The sequence below is a fragment of the Sceloporus undulatus genome, chromosome 5 (genome assembly GCF_019175285.1).
Source record: "Sceloporus undulatus isolate JIND9_A2432 ecotype Alabama chromosome 5, SceUnd_v1.1, whole genome shotgun sequence".
Taxonomy (NCBI): Eukaryota; Metazoa; Chordata; class Lepidosauria; order Squamata; family Phrynosomatidae; genus Sceloporus; species Sceloporus undulatus.
The window spans coordinates 45,594,221-45,615,575 of record NC_056526.1 but is presented as its reverse complement, the minus strand read 5'-3'; the positions used below and the strand labels follow the sequence as shown (position 1 = coordinate 45,615,575).

The 21,355-nt window shown below is 42.0% G+C and overlaps 1 protein-coding gene across 2 annotated transcripts in view; it reads right to left on the bottom strand.

Annotated features, from left to right (window-relative positions):
- EEA1 (early endosome antigen 1) overlaps positions 1-21,078 on the bottom strand; it is a 77,850-nt gene extending 56,772 nt beyond the window's left edge. Inside the window, exons 1-4 of one of the 2 annotated variants that reach the window (XM_042467791.1) lie at positions 20,877-21,078; positions 14,968-15,057; positions 6,363-6,488; positions 1,498-1,619 (exon numbers count right to left, since the gene is read on the bottom strand). In XM_042467791.1, coding sequence (XP_042323725.1) covers positions 1,498-1,619; positions 6,363-6,488; positions 14,968-15,057; positions 20,877-20,900 — 362 coding nt within the window. In that variant the 5' untranslated portion in view covers positions 20,901-21,078. The remainder of the gene's footprint in view (positions 1-1,497; positions 1,620-6,362; positions 6,489-14,967; positions 15,058-20,876) is intronic. The other variant, XM_042467792.1, reaches the window with a different exon arrangement.
- Between the last annotated feature and the right edge of the window lie 277 nt (positions 21,079-21,355).

Sequence of the window (21,355 nt, the reverse complement as noted above, 5' to 3'; positions counted from 1 at the left end):
TTAATAATTACATATGGCCACATTTGAACAAACACATATTGACTTAAGCTAAGTATGAATTTTCTGCCTACTCATGCAATCACTTTGCTCCTCTTTTTATGGAAGTTAAACCAAGAAATTTTAAATTTGCTACTACAGTTTCTTTCATCTGACTGAAGAAGCTAGGCTTACCAAGTTTGGAATAATTCAAGCTATTAAACCAACCTCAAACCATGGTATATTATCCTGCTTACTTCAAAATTATTAACTACATCTTCCCAGATAGGGCAAAAATAGGAACTGTACAATTTGTAGCAGTGTTCCATCTATGAAACACTCTCCCCAGATGGCTCACCTGGTATCTAATTATGTCCTCATGATAGAAGATAAAAACTTAAAAAAAAAATACCCAGCTCTTTTAGTCTTTTAACCGTTTCACCTTTTGTCTCATTTTGATAAAGCGCTAGTATTTTATCATCCTCTACTTTATTCCTTATTATTTTAAAATCATATTAATGTAGATTCTCCTTCATTTGAAAAAGAGGTCATTAAATGTAATAAACAAAAACCCCTGTGATAGATTTGCCATTGGGTCATCAGAAGTTGAAAATGACTTGAAGGCACACAACAACAAAAATCCTAGTTACATTGATTCCACAGAAATCAAATTATGATTAAATGGAAGCAGAAATATCACACATGATTATAAATGCACAATATGATAATAATGGAAAAATCTTCCAGAACACTAATCAGAATCAACACTGTTTTGAAGAACTCATTTTCAAACCATAATCATGATTTCAGAAAATGAGCCCAATTTAAAGTTGCATGTTCTATAATAATTTGATTATTAGGCAGTTCCTAAAGTGGTTTAAAATCTAAAACAATGAAAATAAAAATATCAAAAATCAAGATACCACCATTAACAAATTACAAAAGTTACAATATACAAAAACCTGGGGGGGGGGATCAACAATACAAATGAGTGGAAAACGTGGTTTTAACTGCCTTTGTAATGAGGCAAGGGAATTCCACTACAAATACCTGACCACTACCCAAACCACTACGGAGATATTATCTTAGTACATCTGCTGATTTTCTGTATTAATTCAAATAGGTCTTTGAAAGCTTAGCAGCCTTCATACAACCATTCAATTCAACCATTTATCAGCAGGTTATCATACTGTTGTTGTGTGTCTTCAAGTCATTTCTGACTTATGGCACTCCAAGGCAAACCTATTGTGGGGTTTATTGGCAAGATTTGGTCAGAGAAAATTTGCCACTTCTTTCCTCTGAGGCTGAGTGTGATTTGTCCAAAGTCACCCAGTGCATTTCCATGGCTAACTGGAGATACAAATCCTGTTCTCCACAGACACAGTCTGAAACTCAAACCACTACACCACGCTGTTTTGTTGATCAATATAAATTACTGTATTCAGTGGTCAGATAACTATATGCTTAAATGCAATTATAACGAATTTAAGTAAATGATACAAAAAAAATACTGGTCAGCACCTTTTTGGAGACAAGTCTCCTCCATGACTTGCATCAATACCAGATTCATGAACTGCTTCGTAGTGTTTGAAAAGTTCTTCAGCTGATCCATGGGACTTCATACAAAGTGGACAAATAAATCCCTATAATATGAAGCAAAAGATTAAAAAAACATTTACTAGCATTCTCATTTGCCTTCTCTCTCTTTCTCTCATACTTCCCCTGGCCTCACCTAATCAGAAAAACAATTGAATTTGGAAGCAAGAAAAAGAAACAGACACTAACATTATTACAGTATAGTTTTCAAGTGTAGATATAAAATGGACTTTCCTTATGTCAGTGCAATATCAGTTTTATCTAGAATAAATCCAAAGAATGAATGGAACTTTTTAATCATCACTGTCTGAGTCATAAAGTTAGTTTATGCACATTTTTTCAGGTCCAGAGGAAAGAAAGATGTTTAATGTGATATTAAGTGGATTTCTTTTCTTTCTTCGGTGCCTTGTGGAAGTTAAGTATCTTACCCCATGTTGTAGCCATATTTTTTAGAAAAACACAAAAATGGATATGAAATCGACCATAGTTGTGCTATGCAAAATGTGTTGTTATTAGATCCCATCACGCTGACTTAGATTTATGGTGACCCTATGAATGAAAAGTCTTCAATACGCCCTGCTCATCAACAGCCCTGCTTAGGTCGTGCAGATGCAGGCTCATGACATCCTTGAGTCCATCCATCTTCCTCTTTTCCTACAATGTTCTGCCTTACCAAGGATGTGGTCTTCCCCTTTTCCATCTACCTTACCAAGCATTATTGTATTTTCTACTGAGTCAAATCTCCTCATGATTATGGCCCGGTACAGATAGGCCTCGTGGCACGTCTTGGTGACGTGCTAGGGTTGCCTCGGGGCGTCGCTTACAGAGGCCCCGCAACCCTAGTACGTCTTCCGTACATCAAAATGGTGGTGTCCTGTACAGATGGGTGCCACCATTTTACACAACGGACGCTTAGCATCTGTATGTCGCAGCACCATAATGACGTAGCAAGAGCACCACAAAAAGAACCCAGTTTTTGTGCATTCTTTTTGCTCCGCGAGGAAGCCATGTGGTTTGTCCGCTGCAGCTTCCTTGTGGAAAAAACCAGGGCGCCAGCAGACCGCCATTTTTGGGCAGTCTGTACCGGGCCATAGTCAAAGTACAACAGTCTTAGTTTAATCATCTTGGCTTCTAGGGAAAGTTCAGGCTTGATTTTCTCTAGGGCCCATTAATTTGTGATTTGTGTTTTTGGATTGTGTTTGTTTGTTTTTTGGCAGGCCAAGGTATCCATAAGATTCTTCTCCAGTACCACATTTCAAATGAGTTGATTTTCTTCCTATCAGCTTTTTTCATTTTCCACCTTTCACAATCATACACAAAAACGGGAAATACAATGTTGTGAACAATCCTAACTTGAGTATTCAATGATATATTTTACACTTCAGGATACTGTACTGTCTAGTTCCTTCATAGTTGCCCTTCCAAATCCTAGTCTTCTGATTTCTTGACTGCAGTCTCCAGTATGATTGACAAACAGAGCCAAATTTTGGAAAATCCTTAACTATTTGAATGTTTTCATCTTTTACTTTAAATTTCTGTAAATCATCTGAGGCCATTATTTTTGTTTTCTTAATGTTCAACTGTACACCTGACTTCCTTGACGTTCTCCAGTAATTGTTTTAGGTCTTTGCTATTTTCTGCTATTAACATGGTGTTATCTGCATATCTTAAATGGTTGATGTTCCTTCTTCCAATTTTCACACCTCCTTCTCTAAATCTAATCCTGTTTTAGATGTGATATGTTCTTCATATAAATTCAAAGGTAAGACAATACAGTACAGCCTTGCCTGGTTTCCATGCCAGTTGGAAACCATTCCATTCCTCTGTATTCTGTCCTAACAGTAGCTCCTTGTCCTGAGTACATGTTATATATCAGGACAATCAAATGCAGCCTACGGCACATTCATTTATTACAGAGTGATCCATAGTTTTTGTCTCAGAACCTCATAGCTCTGATCTCCAAAGTCATAATCCAACACTCAAACCACTATACCATGGTGACTCCCTTCATGACTAGTACTTCTTTTATTAATCAAAAGGACCATTGCACCTTACATGCAAGGATATATCCATGTAGGAAGAAATATGAGACACACACGCAGACATCATGAGTCGAAAACTCATGTACAGTGGACCCTCCATATTCACTTGGGCTAGGGATGCAGGATCCCCTTGAAAGTGGAAAAAACACAAATTTAAAAAATACAATTTTTTTACCTGAGAAAACACCTCTCTAGGAATCTGTAGGTCCTCCAACATAACTCCATAGTCAACATCTCCTGGAAAGTGACTACAGAATAGTACTGGAGGACCTACAAATGCCTAGAGAAGTGTTCTCTCTAGCAATCTCTAGGTCTTCCAGAGTAAACTCTGGTGAAAGTTGCGCTAGAGGACCTATAGATTCCTAGGGAGAACATATTAATCAAAGCTACAAATAATCAAAGCCACAAAAGTCAAAACCGCAAACATGGAGGATTGACTGTATTGTCAAAAATTCTTGAAGTTATTCCACCAAGTAAGACAATTACTTAGCATTGCCTGCAGTAAAGGCAGGCAACTTTGGCTCTTCAGATGTTTTTGAACTATAACTCCCATAATCTTCATCACTACTAAAACTAGTTAGGACTGATGGGAACCAAAGCTACTCATTCCTGGTCTACAAAGGAGCTGTAAAGGATTCCAGATGGGTGTATATCCCAGTCTGAACTGGAGATGCTAGGGGTTCGACCTGGGATTTTCTGCATACAAGGAAAGTGCTCTATCATTTATTATTATTATTATTATTATTATTATTATTATTATTAACCTTTATTTATAAAGCGCTGTAAATTTACACAGCGCTGTACATACAATCTTTTTAATTGGACGGTTCCCTGCCCTCAGGCTTACAATCTAAAAAGACATGACACAAAGGGAGTGGTGGTGGGGAAGGGGCCTCTCTAGTAGGATAATACATATAAAATACATAGCAATACAGGAAGTGATTAAATAAAACAGGCAACAAAAGAACATCATCAAGTAAGCTATGTTCCTTCCTCTCAATGTCACCTATTGGAAAGCCCAAGTCAGTTGCACCTTCCTAGCTAATATATTCATCATTCATAAATAAATAAACAAATAAATAAATAAAACCCTCCACACACAAAATCGAAAAGACTCCTGACCAAAAGCATGGAAAGCCATTGCTGTCAGTTAGGCATTAACAATAGCAAACCAGATGAAAAAAATGTTTTCCTGTATACATACATGTGAAAACATCATAGATGATTATTTATTCAGGTTTCAAGTTCCTCTCACCTCCCATGCAGAAATTATTTCTGCGTAGGAAACAATTTTTACATGCAAAATATATAAATCTGGTCTACATATTCAATCTGCCACTTCAATCTGAACAGTGCCAATGAATGTGAAGAAAAAGCATTTACATGCACACTGGCACTTCTAATACACATGTAGTGCATTTCCCTGCCAAAAAAAAGACCAAGAAACACCAATACTGAATTCTGGAAGCACACCATAATGGCTCACTGATTACATATAATGCTTGTATTTATGCAGCTCAAAATAAGACCCAGATGAACATAACGTGCTGTTTTGACTGTTGTGATTGTAGAAGCTTTTAGCAACATGTAAGTTTGACGGCATGAAGTTGGTCTCAGTCTCAAAATATAGAGAAAGACCAAAAGCTTTATAGCACTAGTCAGCCAAGATAAATGGATTGCAAATGCATTTTGGTATAAAAATGTAGTTATACTATAAATTAAGAGAATTTAGCTTGGCAATTCCTTTAAAGTCCCTATCATTACATGTATTATTACGAACTAACAGCCTCTTTTAGAATAGACAGCAGAAGTAAGTTGGTAATATCTACCATATGATTTCTATTTTTATATAACTACTTTAAAATAAATATTGCATTCACCACAGACCTCGCTGTCCACAGCCATGAACATTATTCAAATAAATGCTATACTGCACAAAGGGAAAATTTGTTGTTCTTGTTGAGTCATTTCCAACCTATGGCAACCCTAAGGCAAACCTATCACAGAGTTTCCTTGACAAGATTTAGGCCCGGTACAAACATGTGCGTTGCGGCGATATTAGGGCTCGACAGGGCTGGGAATCCAGATGCACCCAGCCCTAGTGACATCACAGGTGCACGTGCCCATCCACACAGCAGGCGCCACAGCTGTATTTATATTATTTGATAGATTGAACACAACAAGCTAGGCTCCCTTCATCATTCCAACCTTCCTCATTTTAAAATGTTTCTAGGTTTCATAATTTCAGCCAAATATCAAATACTATAATTAACAAAAATGGCCCACTACATAAACAACATGTCTCACTTCTGCCAATCTCAGGAAAACCTGTAAGGATAATTTCTAAGTAGCAAGTAAATAAGTCCTAAACATTGAAATGTGATAATGGATTTATATCAATGTTATATATTCTCTGGGCTCATTATAACATATGCAGAACAAATTGATTCAATACACCAAGCTGCTCATCATGCAATTTAAATTACAAGTTTTTAAATTCAAGTATTTTCAACATTTTAGCCATTCCATAAAAGGCAGGTGCAAACCAAAAAGAAAGAAATACAAGACACCCATAGCTGACTGTGTCTGGCATTTGCTTTCTGTGACAGATAGAAAAGAAGATCACTTCACACATCCATAGAGCAGGTAGTATCCAGAAATACCAAAGAGGCTCAATCCCAAGCAAGAGAAGCATTTGTAATAAGCATCCCACGCCCAAGCCACTGACACCAAATAAATAAGACCCACAGTACTAGCAGGTAATTCACGCAGCTCCAGTCTTCTTGTTTCTGTCCCAACGTGTTCATTCTGGTAATGTTCAGATAGATCAGGGGCAGTAATGCACATTTTCATACACACTGGACAGATGAAGCCCTGCGAAACAGTTGCTTTTAAGGACATGAATCTTTTAAAGCATTGTAAATAAACTGAAAGTCAAAAAGAAAAGATATTTCTCAGTAAATGCCAGTATTTCAAAATGATGTCTTGATCTTCGTTGATACTTTTAAGCTATTTTTAAAATTCAGAATCCACTGAAATACAAGGCTATGACAGTGCTGTTCAACAAGGAAAGCATATATAAAGAATACAATGTATTTTTAAAAAAACATAGTAGTTAGAAAAGAGAGCCTGTAACTATTATTGTTATCACTGGTACAACTACTACCACCACCCTCACCTCTATTTATATTCTGCTTTTTTCCCAGAACCAGGACTCAAGGAGGGTTACAAATTAAAATAAATACAACTCAGTGAAAAAATATATAATGTCAACATTAAAAAGTAATTAAACTATTGATAATGTTAAATGAAATTTAAAACAGGAATTTCAAAATAACAAAAACAAAAACAAAAATTCACCAACAGTGCAATTCAAAACAATTCATCACCCTATTAAAAGGCCTTATGATGTAAAACAGTCAGCTGCTGAAGCTGGACAGCAAAGAAGGGCCCAATCTTGCCTTCCTAGGATGGGAGTTCCATAGCGTAAGAATAGCCACCTTACATTCCCACCAAGTGTATCTGTGAGGTAGATAGAACTAACAGAAATACCATCCCCAACGTTCTCAGAACTTTGTCAAAAACATATTGGTGGTGGCACCAAACCTCCAATCTCCAGACAGTCTCTCTCAGTGCTTTCAAGTAAATGCTGAGTAACATGGGGAACAAAACAAAACCCTGAGGCAGCCGTCAAGGGCACAGGGCATCAGTCAAGGAGTTGAACTGAAATTTTCCAGCACTACTTTCTAGGCTTGTCCCTCCAGGAAGAAACAGTCACTGGGAAAACATACCTCCACATCCCATCCCAGAGAGTTGGTCCAGAAGGATACCACGAATGTTGAAAGCCTCCTGTGCCATAGCTACCAGCAGTTTAGTCCACTGCATGTTTCCTCATGTAACCATGCAATATTTAAAAAAAACATAATAGCCATGTGTTGCCTTTCCACATCCAACTGGGGGGAGGTGCGATTTGTAATTGTCTCCTGGCATGAGAAATCAGAAAGTGCCTAAACATCCAATCCCAGAGAGTTGGTCCAAAAGGATACCATAAATGTCTGTTAGTAAATTTTATTAATCTCTGTTAGAAAATTTTATTAATTTCTGTTAGTAAATTTTATTTGTTAGTAAATTTTATTAATCTCTGCCATTTTAGCCAGGTTATGGAGTTTGCCCCTTTGAAGTCCCCACATAGCTGGCTCCTGTCACAGGGGCCATATCTCGTGGCAAGACACCACCTAGTCCCTGAGGTTCCTGCCCAAGTTAAGAACTATCTACAGACCTGGAGAAAAGGTGATGGTCTTTCAGAAGCTAGTCCTCAGATCCTGTAGACTCACTCTGGAGCCAACCAGTCTGCTCAGTAAGTCTTTCCAGGATTAGACCCCAAACTCCACAAGCTGGTTTCAGTTGATATTGCTGCTCACCACAGTCCCCTTGCCTCAGCCTCTGGTATATTTAGGGGGCTGTGAAGATAGTCTCTAAGGGTCACCTGCAGCCGCCCCTTTTACAGCCAGACCGGGGCTGCAGCAACCACACACTTTGGCCCAGATCTGGCCTTTGCAAAGGGCGTGATAGTCACAGTGCCATGGCTTTGCGGTGCTCCTGTGACACTGCGTCGTGTGGACGCAGCACCAGAGGACCGCTATGATGCCATGCACCATGTGGGGCGGAGTCAGATTGTTCATCATGTGGAGGAGACACCCCAACTCCGCCCCCCAGGCCAGCCTCTAAGGCAGGTGTGCACAGTCCCTAAGTCTTCCTTAGTTCAGCCCCCTCCCGCATGGACCTGTGTCTTCAAGACCCAATGCTGAGATTTGGTGTGGGGTTCCAGGACCAGCCCCTTCAAACAGTTAAAGGACACTAGGCCTCACTTTCACTGGAAGGTCAGGTAGGATTTACCTTATGAGGTAGGTTGAAAGAAGCTAGACACTGGGGTAGCAAAGGATGCAAAACTAATAGGTGTAAGCCACTGCCCTGATGTAACTGCCCTAGGTTAGAGGGTAAGCAGCCAAGATTGTTCATTACTATGTATATCTGCCTTCACAGGGACAACAGTCTGTTTTGCCATGGCCTAACCACTAAGCCTTTTTCCTGCCACGTTGCCCCTTAAGGGTCTGGCCTACAACTGGTTTGGTCTTGTTTCTGTTCTTGGGAGACAAGCTGGAGAACTCCTCAAGGCTTTGGACTTGCTGCTGGCTTCCCCAGCTTTGAACCCTCTCCCCAAATAGCCATCACTGCCTGGTATTGGAACTGCAAAAGAAGGAGCCTCTTGACCTGATACAGAGTCTCCTTTGGCTCTCTTCTGTCTCCTCTGGGCTTTCCTCCCCTCTTCTGCTGCTGTTGAGTCTTTTTATCTTTTCCTGGCTTCTGTCCCTGACTATCTTACCTAAAACCCTGGAATGTTGCCAGGCAACCAGCTACCTGCCAGCCCCACTGCAGACTTCTCTGCATCTGAAGGGACATAAGCTGCTGTGGTGATCTACAACACCATGATTTGGGAATCATGGCAGCCACAGAGTCTAAATGAAACAAATTTATAGTGACAGCTATATCCATCTTCTCTAGCTCATTCAAGAGTAGTGATAACAGTGGCCCATCCAATAGTTCAACTAAGTGAGCAATACTATCTGTACAGTAATCAGGAAAACATTTACTACAGCAGATCTAATCTAGATCTGATCTGATCTAGATTCAGGTATATCCAAAAGAGCTGGCAGAAGTTGACATCTCATCCTCTCATAGCAGTCAACAAGAGTAATGAATGGCTTTGATGCAGAGACTAGGAGAGATTTCCAAAAACTGGGTGAAGGTACTCTTTTTGACTGAAGTTCAGTTCATAGCTCCATTTCAGTAATCCCATTTTATACCCATCCTACAGTCAATTCTTACCACCTCATTTAGCTGGGTCCCCTGACCCTCTGTGTAGCACTGGGGTAGGCCTGAAAAGACTAGCTAAAGACAGTAGTAAGATCAGCCGAAACAGTATGTTTGGGTTGTGGTGGTTGTGTGCCTTCAAGTAGTTTAGGACTTACAGAGACCTTAGGGAAAACCTATCACATGGCTTTCTTGGCAGGATTTGCTCAGAGGGGCTTTGCCTTTGCCTTCCTCTGAGAGTGAGAGTATGACTTGCCCCAGGTCATCCAGTGGGTTTCAGTGGCTCTAAATAAGCTTGGAACTGAACATTAAATGAAAAGCAAAATTTGGAATGTAATTTTTTCACTTTCGCTGAACAGTTTCATCCCCGGTAGTTGTTTCTTACAGTAATAATTGGTAATTCTTATACCCAATAACTGATTATTCTTAAACTCAACATTTGAAAGAACATACTGCTAGATATTCTATGAAGAAATAATTGCTGGATCAATTTCATTTATTGAAAACAGCATAATATAGATACTAGGTAATCAAGGTAATCAGAACCATGGGAAATCCAAATCTCATCTTTGAGATTTTTTTTTAAAAAAAACCTAAAAAATTGGAACTGTGGGTTTCAAAAAACCCACAGAGGTTAATTCAATTATACCATGATATGCAAATCTCACTGAAATGAACAAGAGATGCACACAAGTATCTTGCTCTTGGAAATAACCCATTTGTTTTAATCAAACTCTGTTATTGTTAACTGCCATCAAGTTGAGTTTGGGTGCATATCCATTGTAGAAATAATGTAGTTTGACACTATTTTGACTGCAATGGCTCCAGCCAGCCTACAGAAATCTGGGATTTGTAGTTTTGTGAGTCACCAGCATTCTTTGGCAGCAAGGGCCTTGTAAAACTACAAATCCCAGGATTCTATATGATGGCACTACAACACTTAAAGCGGTGTAAAACTGCATTATTTTTACAGTGTAGATGCTTCTTTTGTCTTACAGTAACACTATGACTGATACTTTCAAGGCACCCTATCATCAACAGCCCTGCTCAGGTCTTGCAGACTTAGGGTTGTGTTTCCAGTATCCATCTGGAATACAGTCTTCCTATTTTTCTACTGCCTTCAACTATACTGTTGTTGTTGTGTGTCTTCAAGTCTTATGGTGATCCTAAGGCAAACCTATCAAAGGGTTTACTGGGGCTAAGAGCGTGTGACTCAACCAAGGGCACCAAGTGGGTTTCCATGGCTGAGAAGGTAATTGAATCCTGATCCCCAGAATCATAATCCAATGCTCAAATCACTACACCATCCTGGTGCTCTGTTGTCTACCTTACCAAGCATTATTGTCTTTTCTAGTGAGTCATGTCTTCCCATGATATGGCCAAAGTACAACAGCCTCAGTTTATTCATCTTCGCTCCTAGTGAGAGTTGAGGCTTGATTTGCTCTAGCACCTATTTGTGGGTTTGTTTGTTTTTTAACAATCTACGGTATTCATAGCTCTTCTCTACACCACATTTCAAATGAGTTGATTTTTGTTCTATCAGCTTTCTTCACTATCCAGCTTTCACAATCATACATAAAGAAGAAAAATACTATGGTATGGACAATCCTAACTTCAGTATTCAATTATATATCTTTATATTTCAGGATCTTGTCTAGTTCCTTCACAGCTGCCCTTCCATGTCCTTAGTCTTCTTATGATCTCTTGACTGCATTCTCCATACTGATTCATGACTGAGCTAAGGTATGGGAAATCTTGAACTATTTTAAGGTCTTGATTTTCTACACGAATCAACTGTGGTCATCAATTTTCTTTTCTTAATATTCAACTGTAAACCTGCCTTTGCACTATCTTCCCAGTATTTCTTTATTAATTAATCCAAGTCTTTGTTATTTTCTGCTATTAGTATGGTATCTTAAATGGTTGGTGTTCCTTCCTCCAATTTTCATGTCTCTTTCTTCCGTGTCTAATCCTGCTTTACATATAATAAATTCAGCACAGAAGCTAAACAGAGAGGGTGATACAATGTAGCCTTGGCCAATCCCCTTGCTGATTGAAAATTATTCCGTTTCTCCATATTCTGTCCTCACTGTGGCCTCCTGAGTACATCAGGACAATGAAATTTTATGGCATATCCTTTCAGAGCAATCCATAATTTTTCATGATCTATACAACTGAAGGCTTTGCTATAATCTATAAAGCACAGGCTGATTTTCTTTTGAAATTCTTTGGTACAGTTCACTGAATCATTGAATCATAAGAGTCGGAAGAGACCACAAGGGCCATCCAGTCCAACGCCCTGCCATGCAGGAACTCTCAATCAAAGCAATCCCCAACAGATGGCCATCCAGCCTCTGTTTGAACACCTCCAAGGAAGAAGACTCCACTACACTCCAAGGAAGTGTGTTCCACTGTTGAACAGCCCTTACTGTCAGAAAGTTCTTCCTAATGTTGAGGTGGAATTTCTTTTCCTGTAGCTTGCATCCATTGTTCCGGGTCCTGTTCTCTGGAGCAGCAAAAAACAAGCTTGCTCCCTCCTCAATATGACATCCCTTCAAATATTTAAACTGGGCTATCATATCACCTCTTAACCTTCTCTTCTCCAGACTAAGCATCCAACATATGTTTGAAATATGATCCCTAATACCTCTTCCTTTTCTAAACCCAGCATTTTTCACTCCAAGTAGGGCAAAAGTCTTTGTTGTGGAATTGTGATCATCACTTTGCTTGTATAGCAACAGCAATAGCAAGTACATTTCTATACTTCTTATCAGTGCACTTAGCACTCCCTAAGCAGTTTACAATGTGTACGCTAATTGCCCCCAACAAGCTGGGTACTCATTTTAGTGACTTACAGAAGGATGCAAGGCTGAGTGGACCTTGAGCCCTGCCTGGGATCGAACTCACAAACTTGTGACTGCAGTACCACTGTGCCACCAGGGCTTCCTAGCTGCATGGAAAATTAATGCAATGGTCCTATTGTATCTGAAGTCCTTAGTGTCCCTTTTCTTGGGGACTGGAACCTGTGTTCCAATCTGTAGGCCATTATTTTCTTTTCCATATTTGTTGATAGATTTTAGTTAGAACTAGAGTAAATTCTGTCTCTGTAGATTCTTGCTTTGTCACATAATGTTTTCCACTGCTTCGGAGGCCCCTTAGAAGCCGACGCGCGTGCTCTTGGGGCTGCTGGCTTCTCAGGCCTCCGAAGGCCCTTCAGAAGCCGGCGCAAGGCTGCCGGCTTCCCAGGCCTCCGGAGGCCTGAGAAGCCAGCAGCCCCAACAGAGTGCGCGCCAGCTTCAAGGGGCCTCCGAAGGCCCCTTAGAAGCCAGTGCAGGGCTGCCGGCTTCCCAGGCCTCCGGAGACCTGAGAAGCCGGCAGCCAAGCGCGCAAGTGCCAGGCCATGAGGCTGCCGGGCTCAACCCGGCGTATAAGATGACCCCCAACTTTTGACCCAATTTTATAAGGTCAAAATGCCCTCTTATATGCTGGAAAATATGATATAATAAATTGTGTTTTTTTTTCACTATGGGAAATAAGAATGGGGTCCAGGGAATCAAGCAGTTTCCTTGGACATCGGGTGGAAAAGAGAAATAGTACTGGATGTCATCATCATACTTGTGAATTCTAACCCCAAATTACCTCTCCCACTGGTTTCATGTAGATTTTGAATAACATGGGTGACAAAGAGCTCTGAGGGACTCCACAGGACCGTAGTCAAGGAGCTGAAGAAGAAATAGCTAGCAACGCCTTCTGGTCTCATCACTCCAGAAAGGAACAGGAGTGTTCTTTCTGTACAACAGTGTCCCCAAGTCCCATCCCAGAAAGGCAACCCAGGAGGATATCATGGTACCAAAATCTACTGAGAGTTCCAGCCAAACCAACGGGAACACACACATCCGTATCTATTTCTCAGAGAATGTAGTTTACCAAGGCAACCAAAATAATCTTTGTCCCATAGCCAAGCCTGAAATCAGACTGAAACAGATCAAGATCATCACTTTCATCCAAGAACCCCTAGAGCTAGGAGGCTACAACATGTTCCAATACCTAGCCCAGATATCAAACACTGGACACTGGGCAACAATTATCCATTACAGAGGGATCCAGGAAGGCTTTCTCAATACAGCCTTTATAAAGGTCTTCTGTAGACATACCAGAATCTTGCCTTGTTGTAAGGAGACTACTCACTAACTCCACACAGCCAGTCCCCCTCTGGCTATTTTAATGAACCAAGACAGGTGAGGAAGTGGACAGATGTGGTACCTCTTTTCAGTCACAGGTGGGAGTAAATAAGCAGGCTACTAAAATATCTACAAGCTAATTAAATATGTTGACATATTTGCAAAGTAACTATCAGTGTCCCGTAATATCAGACATCCTAATTTTAAAGAGCAGCATTTTCCCCAACAGAACAGCCCCCCTTGGACCATCAATGTCTCTGTTTCCACCCTGTGCACCCAACTATATACAGATTATCCATGCCTTACTTCAGGCACTGTACAGACCGGCGCTTTGCACCAGGCTGCACATGTACTAGGGTTGCCTCGGGGCATCCTTTCCAGATGCCCCACAACCCTAGTACATTGTCATGGCCGCACGCTTTCTAGACAGAAGCCTTACTAGATGGGCGCCGCCATTACGACGTCATGGCCACGCCGCCTCCAAATGGGACGGCACAGACGTGACGTCCTGGCGCCGCTGAAGGGCTCCTTCCTTTGTTTGTGTCACTGGTGCAGCCTTTACACAGCTGCACCAGCGACACAAAGGAGAAAGGGGCCGAGCGGCCCCTTTCTCTTGTTCCCCACCTCTGTCAGGGTGTCCATGGGGCATGAAGCCTCAAGCGCACCCCTGTCCAGGCCGTGGGGAAGCGGACTTTTGCCGCTTCCCCGCGGCCTGGAAAAGCGGCAGATTGGGGCCTCAGGGCTGCCACTGTGGCAGCTGAGGCCCCAATCCGTCAGGGAAAGGGGCGGGTGCAGGCCATCTCAAAGGGCAGACACCAAACTTTGCAGACACCAAACTGCAAAGTTCCCCTCGTTTTTTCTAGTAACCTACATGATATCTATACATCAGAGCTGTAGAACCAGTAACTGTCCAGATGTTACTGAACTACTACTCCCATCATCCCTAGGCCAGGTTGACTCGGCCTGATAAAACTGGAGTCCAGGACAACCACAAATTTCTTAGCCTTCAGAATTAAATACTGAAACTATCCCCCCCCCATCTCATAAACATACACTCATTTTATTTTGGTCAACTTCCACCCCAATAATCCCAGTTTATGTACCAGTAAAAAAAAAATAAAGTTTAAAAAATTCATAGCCAAGCACAGCACACACATACATTTTAAGCAATATTTCAGGATGTTATAATATTACTATTGAAATAATTAGGACTAGGGTATCTGAAAGCAATATTTTCAAAGACGTTGATGACATACATGGAATACATAAATCTGAACTTATGACTGCTGAAATACAAGTACCTCTGAAGAGCTCTCATTGTTAACATCCACTGCATTTCCAGGGACTGCAGAGTCAGAATCTGAAGCCTGAGACCCAACTCGGCCTGGAGTCTAAGGGAAAGAAAAAACAAAATGTATCAAATTAGTATCTAGTAAATTAACAGCACTTTGGATATTTTTAAAGTAGAAAGACAAGCAGAAATTATTAAAGTGATTTAGCACTAAAACACAAGTTAGTCATATCCTATACTCTCCTAAAACTCACTCAGCCCAAGAACTGTCATCTGCCTACTCTCATACCATACAATAAATCTCACTGAGAGAGCAGGCACCTTAAGAAGTGGATGGCCTTCTGTCAGGAGTGTTTTAATTGTGTATTCCTACACGGCAGGGGGTTGGACTGGATACCCTTGGGTCTCTTCTATGATTCTAAGAATTTTATGAGAACAAACCAGTGTGAACTGTACCAGCATGGAGATAAGTGTGGGAGGAACCAGACAGAGCAGATATTTAGTCAGGACGTAATACTAAAAAAAATCTTTTCCAATAGTAAAAGTATTGCCATATTTTCCAGCGTATAAGACGACCGGGTGTATAAGACGACCCCCAATATTTTTAGTAAAAATATAGAGTTTAGGATATACTCACTGTATAAGACTACCACTCTTCCTGTGATGGTTGCAGCCGGGTGCGGGTGCAGGCGCAGGCTGCAAGGGGCCTCTGGAGGCCTGTGAAGCCAACAGCCGCATGCAGTCTGCAAGGGGCCTCTGGAGACCTACTGAAGCCTGAACACGCACGTCCACGGCTGACTTCACAGCAGCCTCCAGAAGCCCCTTGCAGCCTGCATGCAGCTGCCGGCTTCCGAAGGCCTCCGGAGGCCTGAGAAGCCGGCATCCAGCCTTGCTCGTGCGCGGCGGCTTCCAAAGGCCTCCGGAGGCCTGAGAAGCCGGCACCCAGCAGTAGGAGGCCAGCAGCGGCGCGGAACAGATCAGGTAAGCGCATTGGGCCATGGGTCTCTCTTGTTGCTGGGCTTAACCCCGACTTTTGACCCAATTTTAGAGGGTCAAAAAGTCGTCTTATATGCCGGAAAATACAGTACACTTTTAGTAGCGTATAAAACAAAAACCATCCACAGCCAACTATTGCTTTGATCTCCCAGTTGTGTGTACGTGGATATTTAAAGACAAATGAATGTTCTTCACAGAAAATACCAATGTAACACTATTAATGAAGCATTAGCTTCTAAAAAGTGGAGCTGAAGTATGATTTTAGAGAAATGATAATCCAACATTTTGAATGTGTGCTAGGGACTGAACACACTGAATGGCACTTTTAAAAACCTTTGCTGAACAGCTGAACATTTTAAAAGCCCTACTGAACATTTGAATCTCCCACCTGTCCAGCTCTAGATTTAAATTACTATGCTAGATATATTTTTTAGGTTGGGGCCACTCTGCATCAGAAAAGTCTTTATTACTTATAACTGAAGGAAGATTTGGCAAACCACAATATAAATTTAATACAGATATACATCTTTGCTTTTTGGAAAGAACACTTACAGATGTACTTTTTCATGAACAAAAAGTGCAGTTGCAAATTAATTCAAAAGGTCATCCTTGAACAGAAGCAGTACAATAAAAATACCATTTTAAAAGACTGCTATCTTAACAGTAATGCTTCAAGCACATGGTCCACCTCTACAAATGATACTTTTTCTATCCTTATTTCAGTTAGTTTAAAAAACATTAGATGTGACATTAGTTGTGCTGTGGAAGAGATTTTTAACCACCAGAGTGCTATGTTTCTTTTACTATAATGTTTAAATTTCACACAATACAGAACAACAAAACAGAACACAATAAAGAACAGAAAGAGGGGAAAAACTCTTTAACACACAATATAAACTCCTTTTCCATTACCACCATAAGTATTTCTTCAAAGATCACTAAACTAATTACTCGTGTACTATCTGAAAAGCTTTTAGGTTTCTCCTGCAGATATCTGAAGTGGGTGTCAAATCCAGCACCGTTTTCATCACATGATTTAAGTTGCTCATAGCACTAGCATTACAAGAAAGATATTAAGAAATCAAACCACTCTCTTTGAACCAACTCTATGACTCAACTCTGTTCTGCTTAGCTTAGCTTAAAGTTGAACAATCAACAGACAAGAATTTCTTTTACTCTCTGAGGCACCTATCCATGACCCAGAAGAAACTTTATATTATGGTACTACTTCTGTTAGGTTTAATTTATCTTTGTACGTAGGTTGTTCTTTTTTTTAATGACATGAAGACTTCCCACAGAAAAGGGCCCTTACTTGTCCTTCTTCTATTAACACTTCCTCTTCTTAATACTGTCAATGGACAAGAAAAGTGTACAGTAAATGTAAATATGTAGCCTAACAATGATCCCGTGTTATATACTGGCAGCAATTCTCCAGTCTCATTAGTAAACCTTTCTTAGTTCTGCTAATAAACATCATTAAATTATAAAAGTCAGGGACTAAATATGTGCCCTCACACCTCCAAACTAAGAGTCAAAACCCCTCCACAATCAGGGGAATCACTCCAATGTCACTCCAGATGTTGTTCGACAGCAACCTGCAAATAAGAAATGGCCAGCAAAGCTGACGGTGAGGAATGCTGGGAGTTACAACAACATGTGGGAGCACATGATTCCTCCCCCTTCTATAGTCAACGATTAAAGGTAGACCAACTACAGAAGACAGTTGCAGCAGCTTTCCTGGCTGGGTAGGTACTTGACCATCCTAGTATGAATGTATTTATTTCCTGCTCCTGTAACTTGGGCTAGTAAGAATGTGCTACCCAAGATTACTCTGCATATGAATGTAAATAGCTTTCGCTGTATCAATTTTAAGAGACAACCACTATTTTGTGACATATGTCTGATATGTCCTGTAATCCATATATGAATGATACGAATGGTGACAAATAACAGTATCAGGAAGCTAAGAAATGCACTTTAATGTGGAGTACTGGCAAAACCACCACTGAGTATTCCTCGTCTATGAAATTCATGGCAACCCTATGAAATTAATGGCAACCTGAAGACACACACATATATATATATACACACAGGAGTCCCTACAGTTCCATATTCTGGCCCTGTTTACAAATGTGAGCCACAACTCAGGCCATCTCAGCTGCCAAACTTCAATGAAGATGAATAACCACACAATGGTATTAATGTCTGATGCACTTAATATTCTTCTGTTTACATGCCACCATCATTCTGCCACCAGCTGACCTGTAATGAGGTGTACATATGTAGAATTTGAGCAAAAACCTCTTGGCCTTGTGAGAAGTAGTATTCAGGTTATCAACTGTGAGTAATTTTAAGGGGTAGTCAGAGTGCAGGGAGCATGCTGAGTGCTATCACATCTGAGGGCCCATTAAACCTAGGTGGTCAGCAGTTACTCTAGACTTTGGTAGTACTTTGGCAACCAACAGGCAGCAAAGGTTATTCCACCTACTGAGAACTTACTATGTGTCACCTCAGTAATCAGCAATATCACATTTCTACTATTCTGCCCAATTCTTTGTATATACCGTGGACACACCACATTTGCTGGTTTGATTATATGCGTATTTAATTGAGACGTTCTCTCTAGGAATCTCTGTCCTCCAGCATGACTCTGCTGGAAGTTGACCATAGAGTCACATTGGAGGACATAGAAATTCCTAAAGAAAACACTTCTCTGGGCATTTTTAGGTCCTCAAGTGTGATTCTGTGGTCAAGTTCCAACTGAGGTTGACCACAGAGTTGCACTCGAGGATAGAGATCCCTCTGTTTTAAAAAAAGGAGTGTTTTGTTTTTTGTTTTTGTATTTTGTATCCTGGGCCCCTAACCCCAGTTAATTTTGGAGGGCCACTGTATTTCTCATCCTTTAACTCCCCCTTCATACAGCATCTGGGGGTGGCAAATCAGGCATGAGCAGGTTGTACAAGCTGTCAATTAGCGGAAGTGCTGGTACCATATTTTGTCACCAAGGTTTGCAATGTGTGTATGCACACACACCCTCCTCAGACAGGTGTGTGAGACATCAGAACAGGTTATGAGCCAACAGGAGACAGCTCCTGCAACTTCACACAAATCTAATCTGTGATTATGTTTAACAACAACAGCCTTAGGAGAGTCAATGGGTGACGCCTTCCACCTTCAAACAGAGACACCTCCCTGTGAGAGGGAAAAACGAGTCCTTCTTAACCCTGCCAAGTGCTCAGGCCTTTGGTGCCAGCTCCCACACAAAATGGATTCACAGAAGCCAGACTAAAAATCCCCTCAAGGCTGTGTGCATCCTGCATATGTGTCTTTTGGGGGGGGGGGGGGGAGAGATTGGTGTCCATTTCTTTCTTCTAAATTTCACCCCATCCCTCTTTCTCTCCCTCCAATTCAAAACTTCTGCTGCTGCCCCATCCTACCATAATCTAGGTCCAAAAACATACTGCAAAAATAATCCAATTTGGGACTGCTTTAACTGCCCTGGCTCAATGCTAGGCAATTCTGGGAATTGTAGTTTTGCAAAGCGTTTAGCCTTCTTTGTCGGAGAGCTCTGGTGACACAATAAACTACAAATACCAGGATCCTCTACCACTGAGCCAAGGTAGTTAAAGCGGTCTCAAACTGGATTATTTCTGCAATGTGTTCTGGACCTTAATCTATCAGCCATCTGACTGAAAACCAACATCTCCCCATTATTCCCAGCCAGCCTTCCTCCTCACATCCACACCCCCACAGGGCAAACTGACCAGCTCCACCAGGCTCCCCCACATCCCTCAAACGCTGCATCTGCACTGCAGAAATAATCCAGTTTGACAACACTTCAACTGCCATGGCCAGGTTGGCCAGATGTCTTAACCACAAAAGAGTACAAGGCACCACAAAATGAAGGATATTTGAGAAAAAGAGAAGACATGACCAAACGAAAGCTAACAAACACTCAATATAAATATAAATCCATGCTTCTTGGCCATCCTCAAAATGGAGGCATTTTGGACATCCCTCCTGGACAGAAGCCTGAAATTGAGGACATGTCCTGGAAAAGGAGGACATCAGGTCAGCCTGGCTGTGGCTCAATGCTATGGAATTCTGGGAAGTGTAGTTTGTCTCTCTGTCAGAGTGCAAAACCCCAGCCATGGCAGTTAAAGTAGTGTCAAACTGGATTATTTCTAAGGTGCCAAAGCAGCTCAAAGCAATAAGGAAGCCCTGGTCTGTCATAAAACCCACAGGAAATATAAATCCATGCTTCTTAGTCATGCTCAAAATGGAGGGCACTTTGGACATCCCTCCTGGACAGAAGCCTGAAATGGAGAACATGTCCTGGAAAAGCCAATGCTATGGAATTCTGGGAAGTGTCGCTTGTCATCTCTGTCAGAGAGTGCAAACCCCAAGCCAGTGGCTGTTCAAACTGGTGTCAAACTGGATTATTCCTAAGGTGCCAAAGCAGCGAGGAACCGCTGGTCCAGTGGTTCCCCAAACTGTGCTCTTTAAGGGATTTTGGACTTCAGATCCCAGAATCCCAGAGTACTGGCTGAGGCTTCTGGGAACAAAAGTCCAACCAAAGGGGGGGGACTCTTAAAGGGCACAGTCTGGGGACTAGTGCATGGAAAATATAAACCCATGCTTCTTAAGTCATGCTCAAAACACTTCCCAGAATCCCACAGCACGGCGCCATGGCCGTTGAAAGCGGTACCAAAGCGGGTTAAGTCCTGCAGTGCGGATGGCGAATGAGAGAAACGGCGTGACACTGCAGCAGCCGCAGCAGCAGCGGCGCCAGGGCCTGAAGCAAAAGAGGCGTGTGAGGGGAGCCAAGGAGAGCCAGGAAGTCCCCACGCGGCGACTCAGGGCGGCACTCCTTCCTTTCCCTCCGGCGGCCAGAGAAAGGCCCTCGGCGCCCGTGTCGCTTACCCTCTGCAAAATCCGCCTAAACATGGTGGCGGAGGTGGCGTCCCTGGCTCTCTCGCTCCCTCGCTCGCTCGCTCAGCGCGGGGTCCCCGGAGGAGCCATCCGCCCCGCCAGTCGCAGGCCCTCCCTCCTCGCACAAGCCACACTCCCCCTGCCTCCCTCCCGCCTGGGCCCAACCCGTTCCGTCGCCGGCTGACAGCCCAGAGGGAGGCGCCACAGACACCGCCGCCGCCGCCGCCGCCGCTGGGGCGGAGTCGCCCTAGTAGTAGAAACCGCCTCCTCCTCCTCGGTGGAGCTGAGAGGGAAGAGAAGCAGTAGGCCTCTCTCTCGCTCTCTTTCAGGCCTCGAGGCGGAGGCGGTTCGGTTACACAGAGATTTTTTATTATTGCTATTTTGGACTTCAGTTCCCAGAAGCCTCAGCCGCGTTGGCCAGTAGCGTGGGATTCTGGGAGCTGAAGTCCAAAAGCCCTTGAAGAGCAACA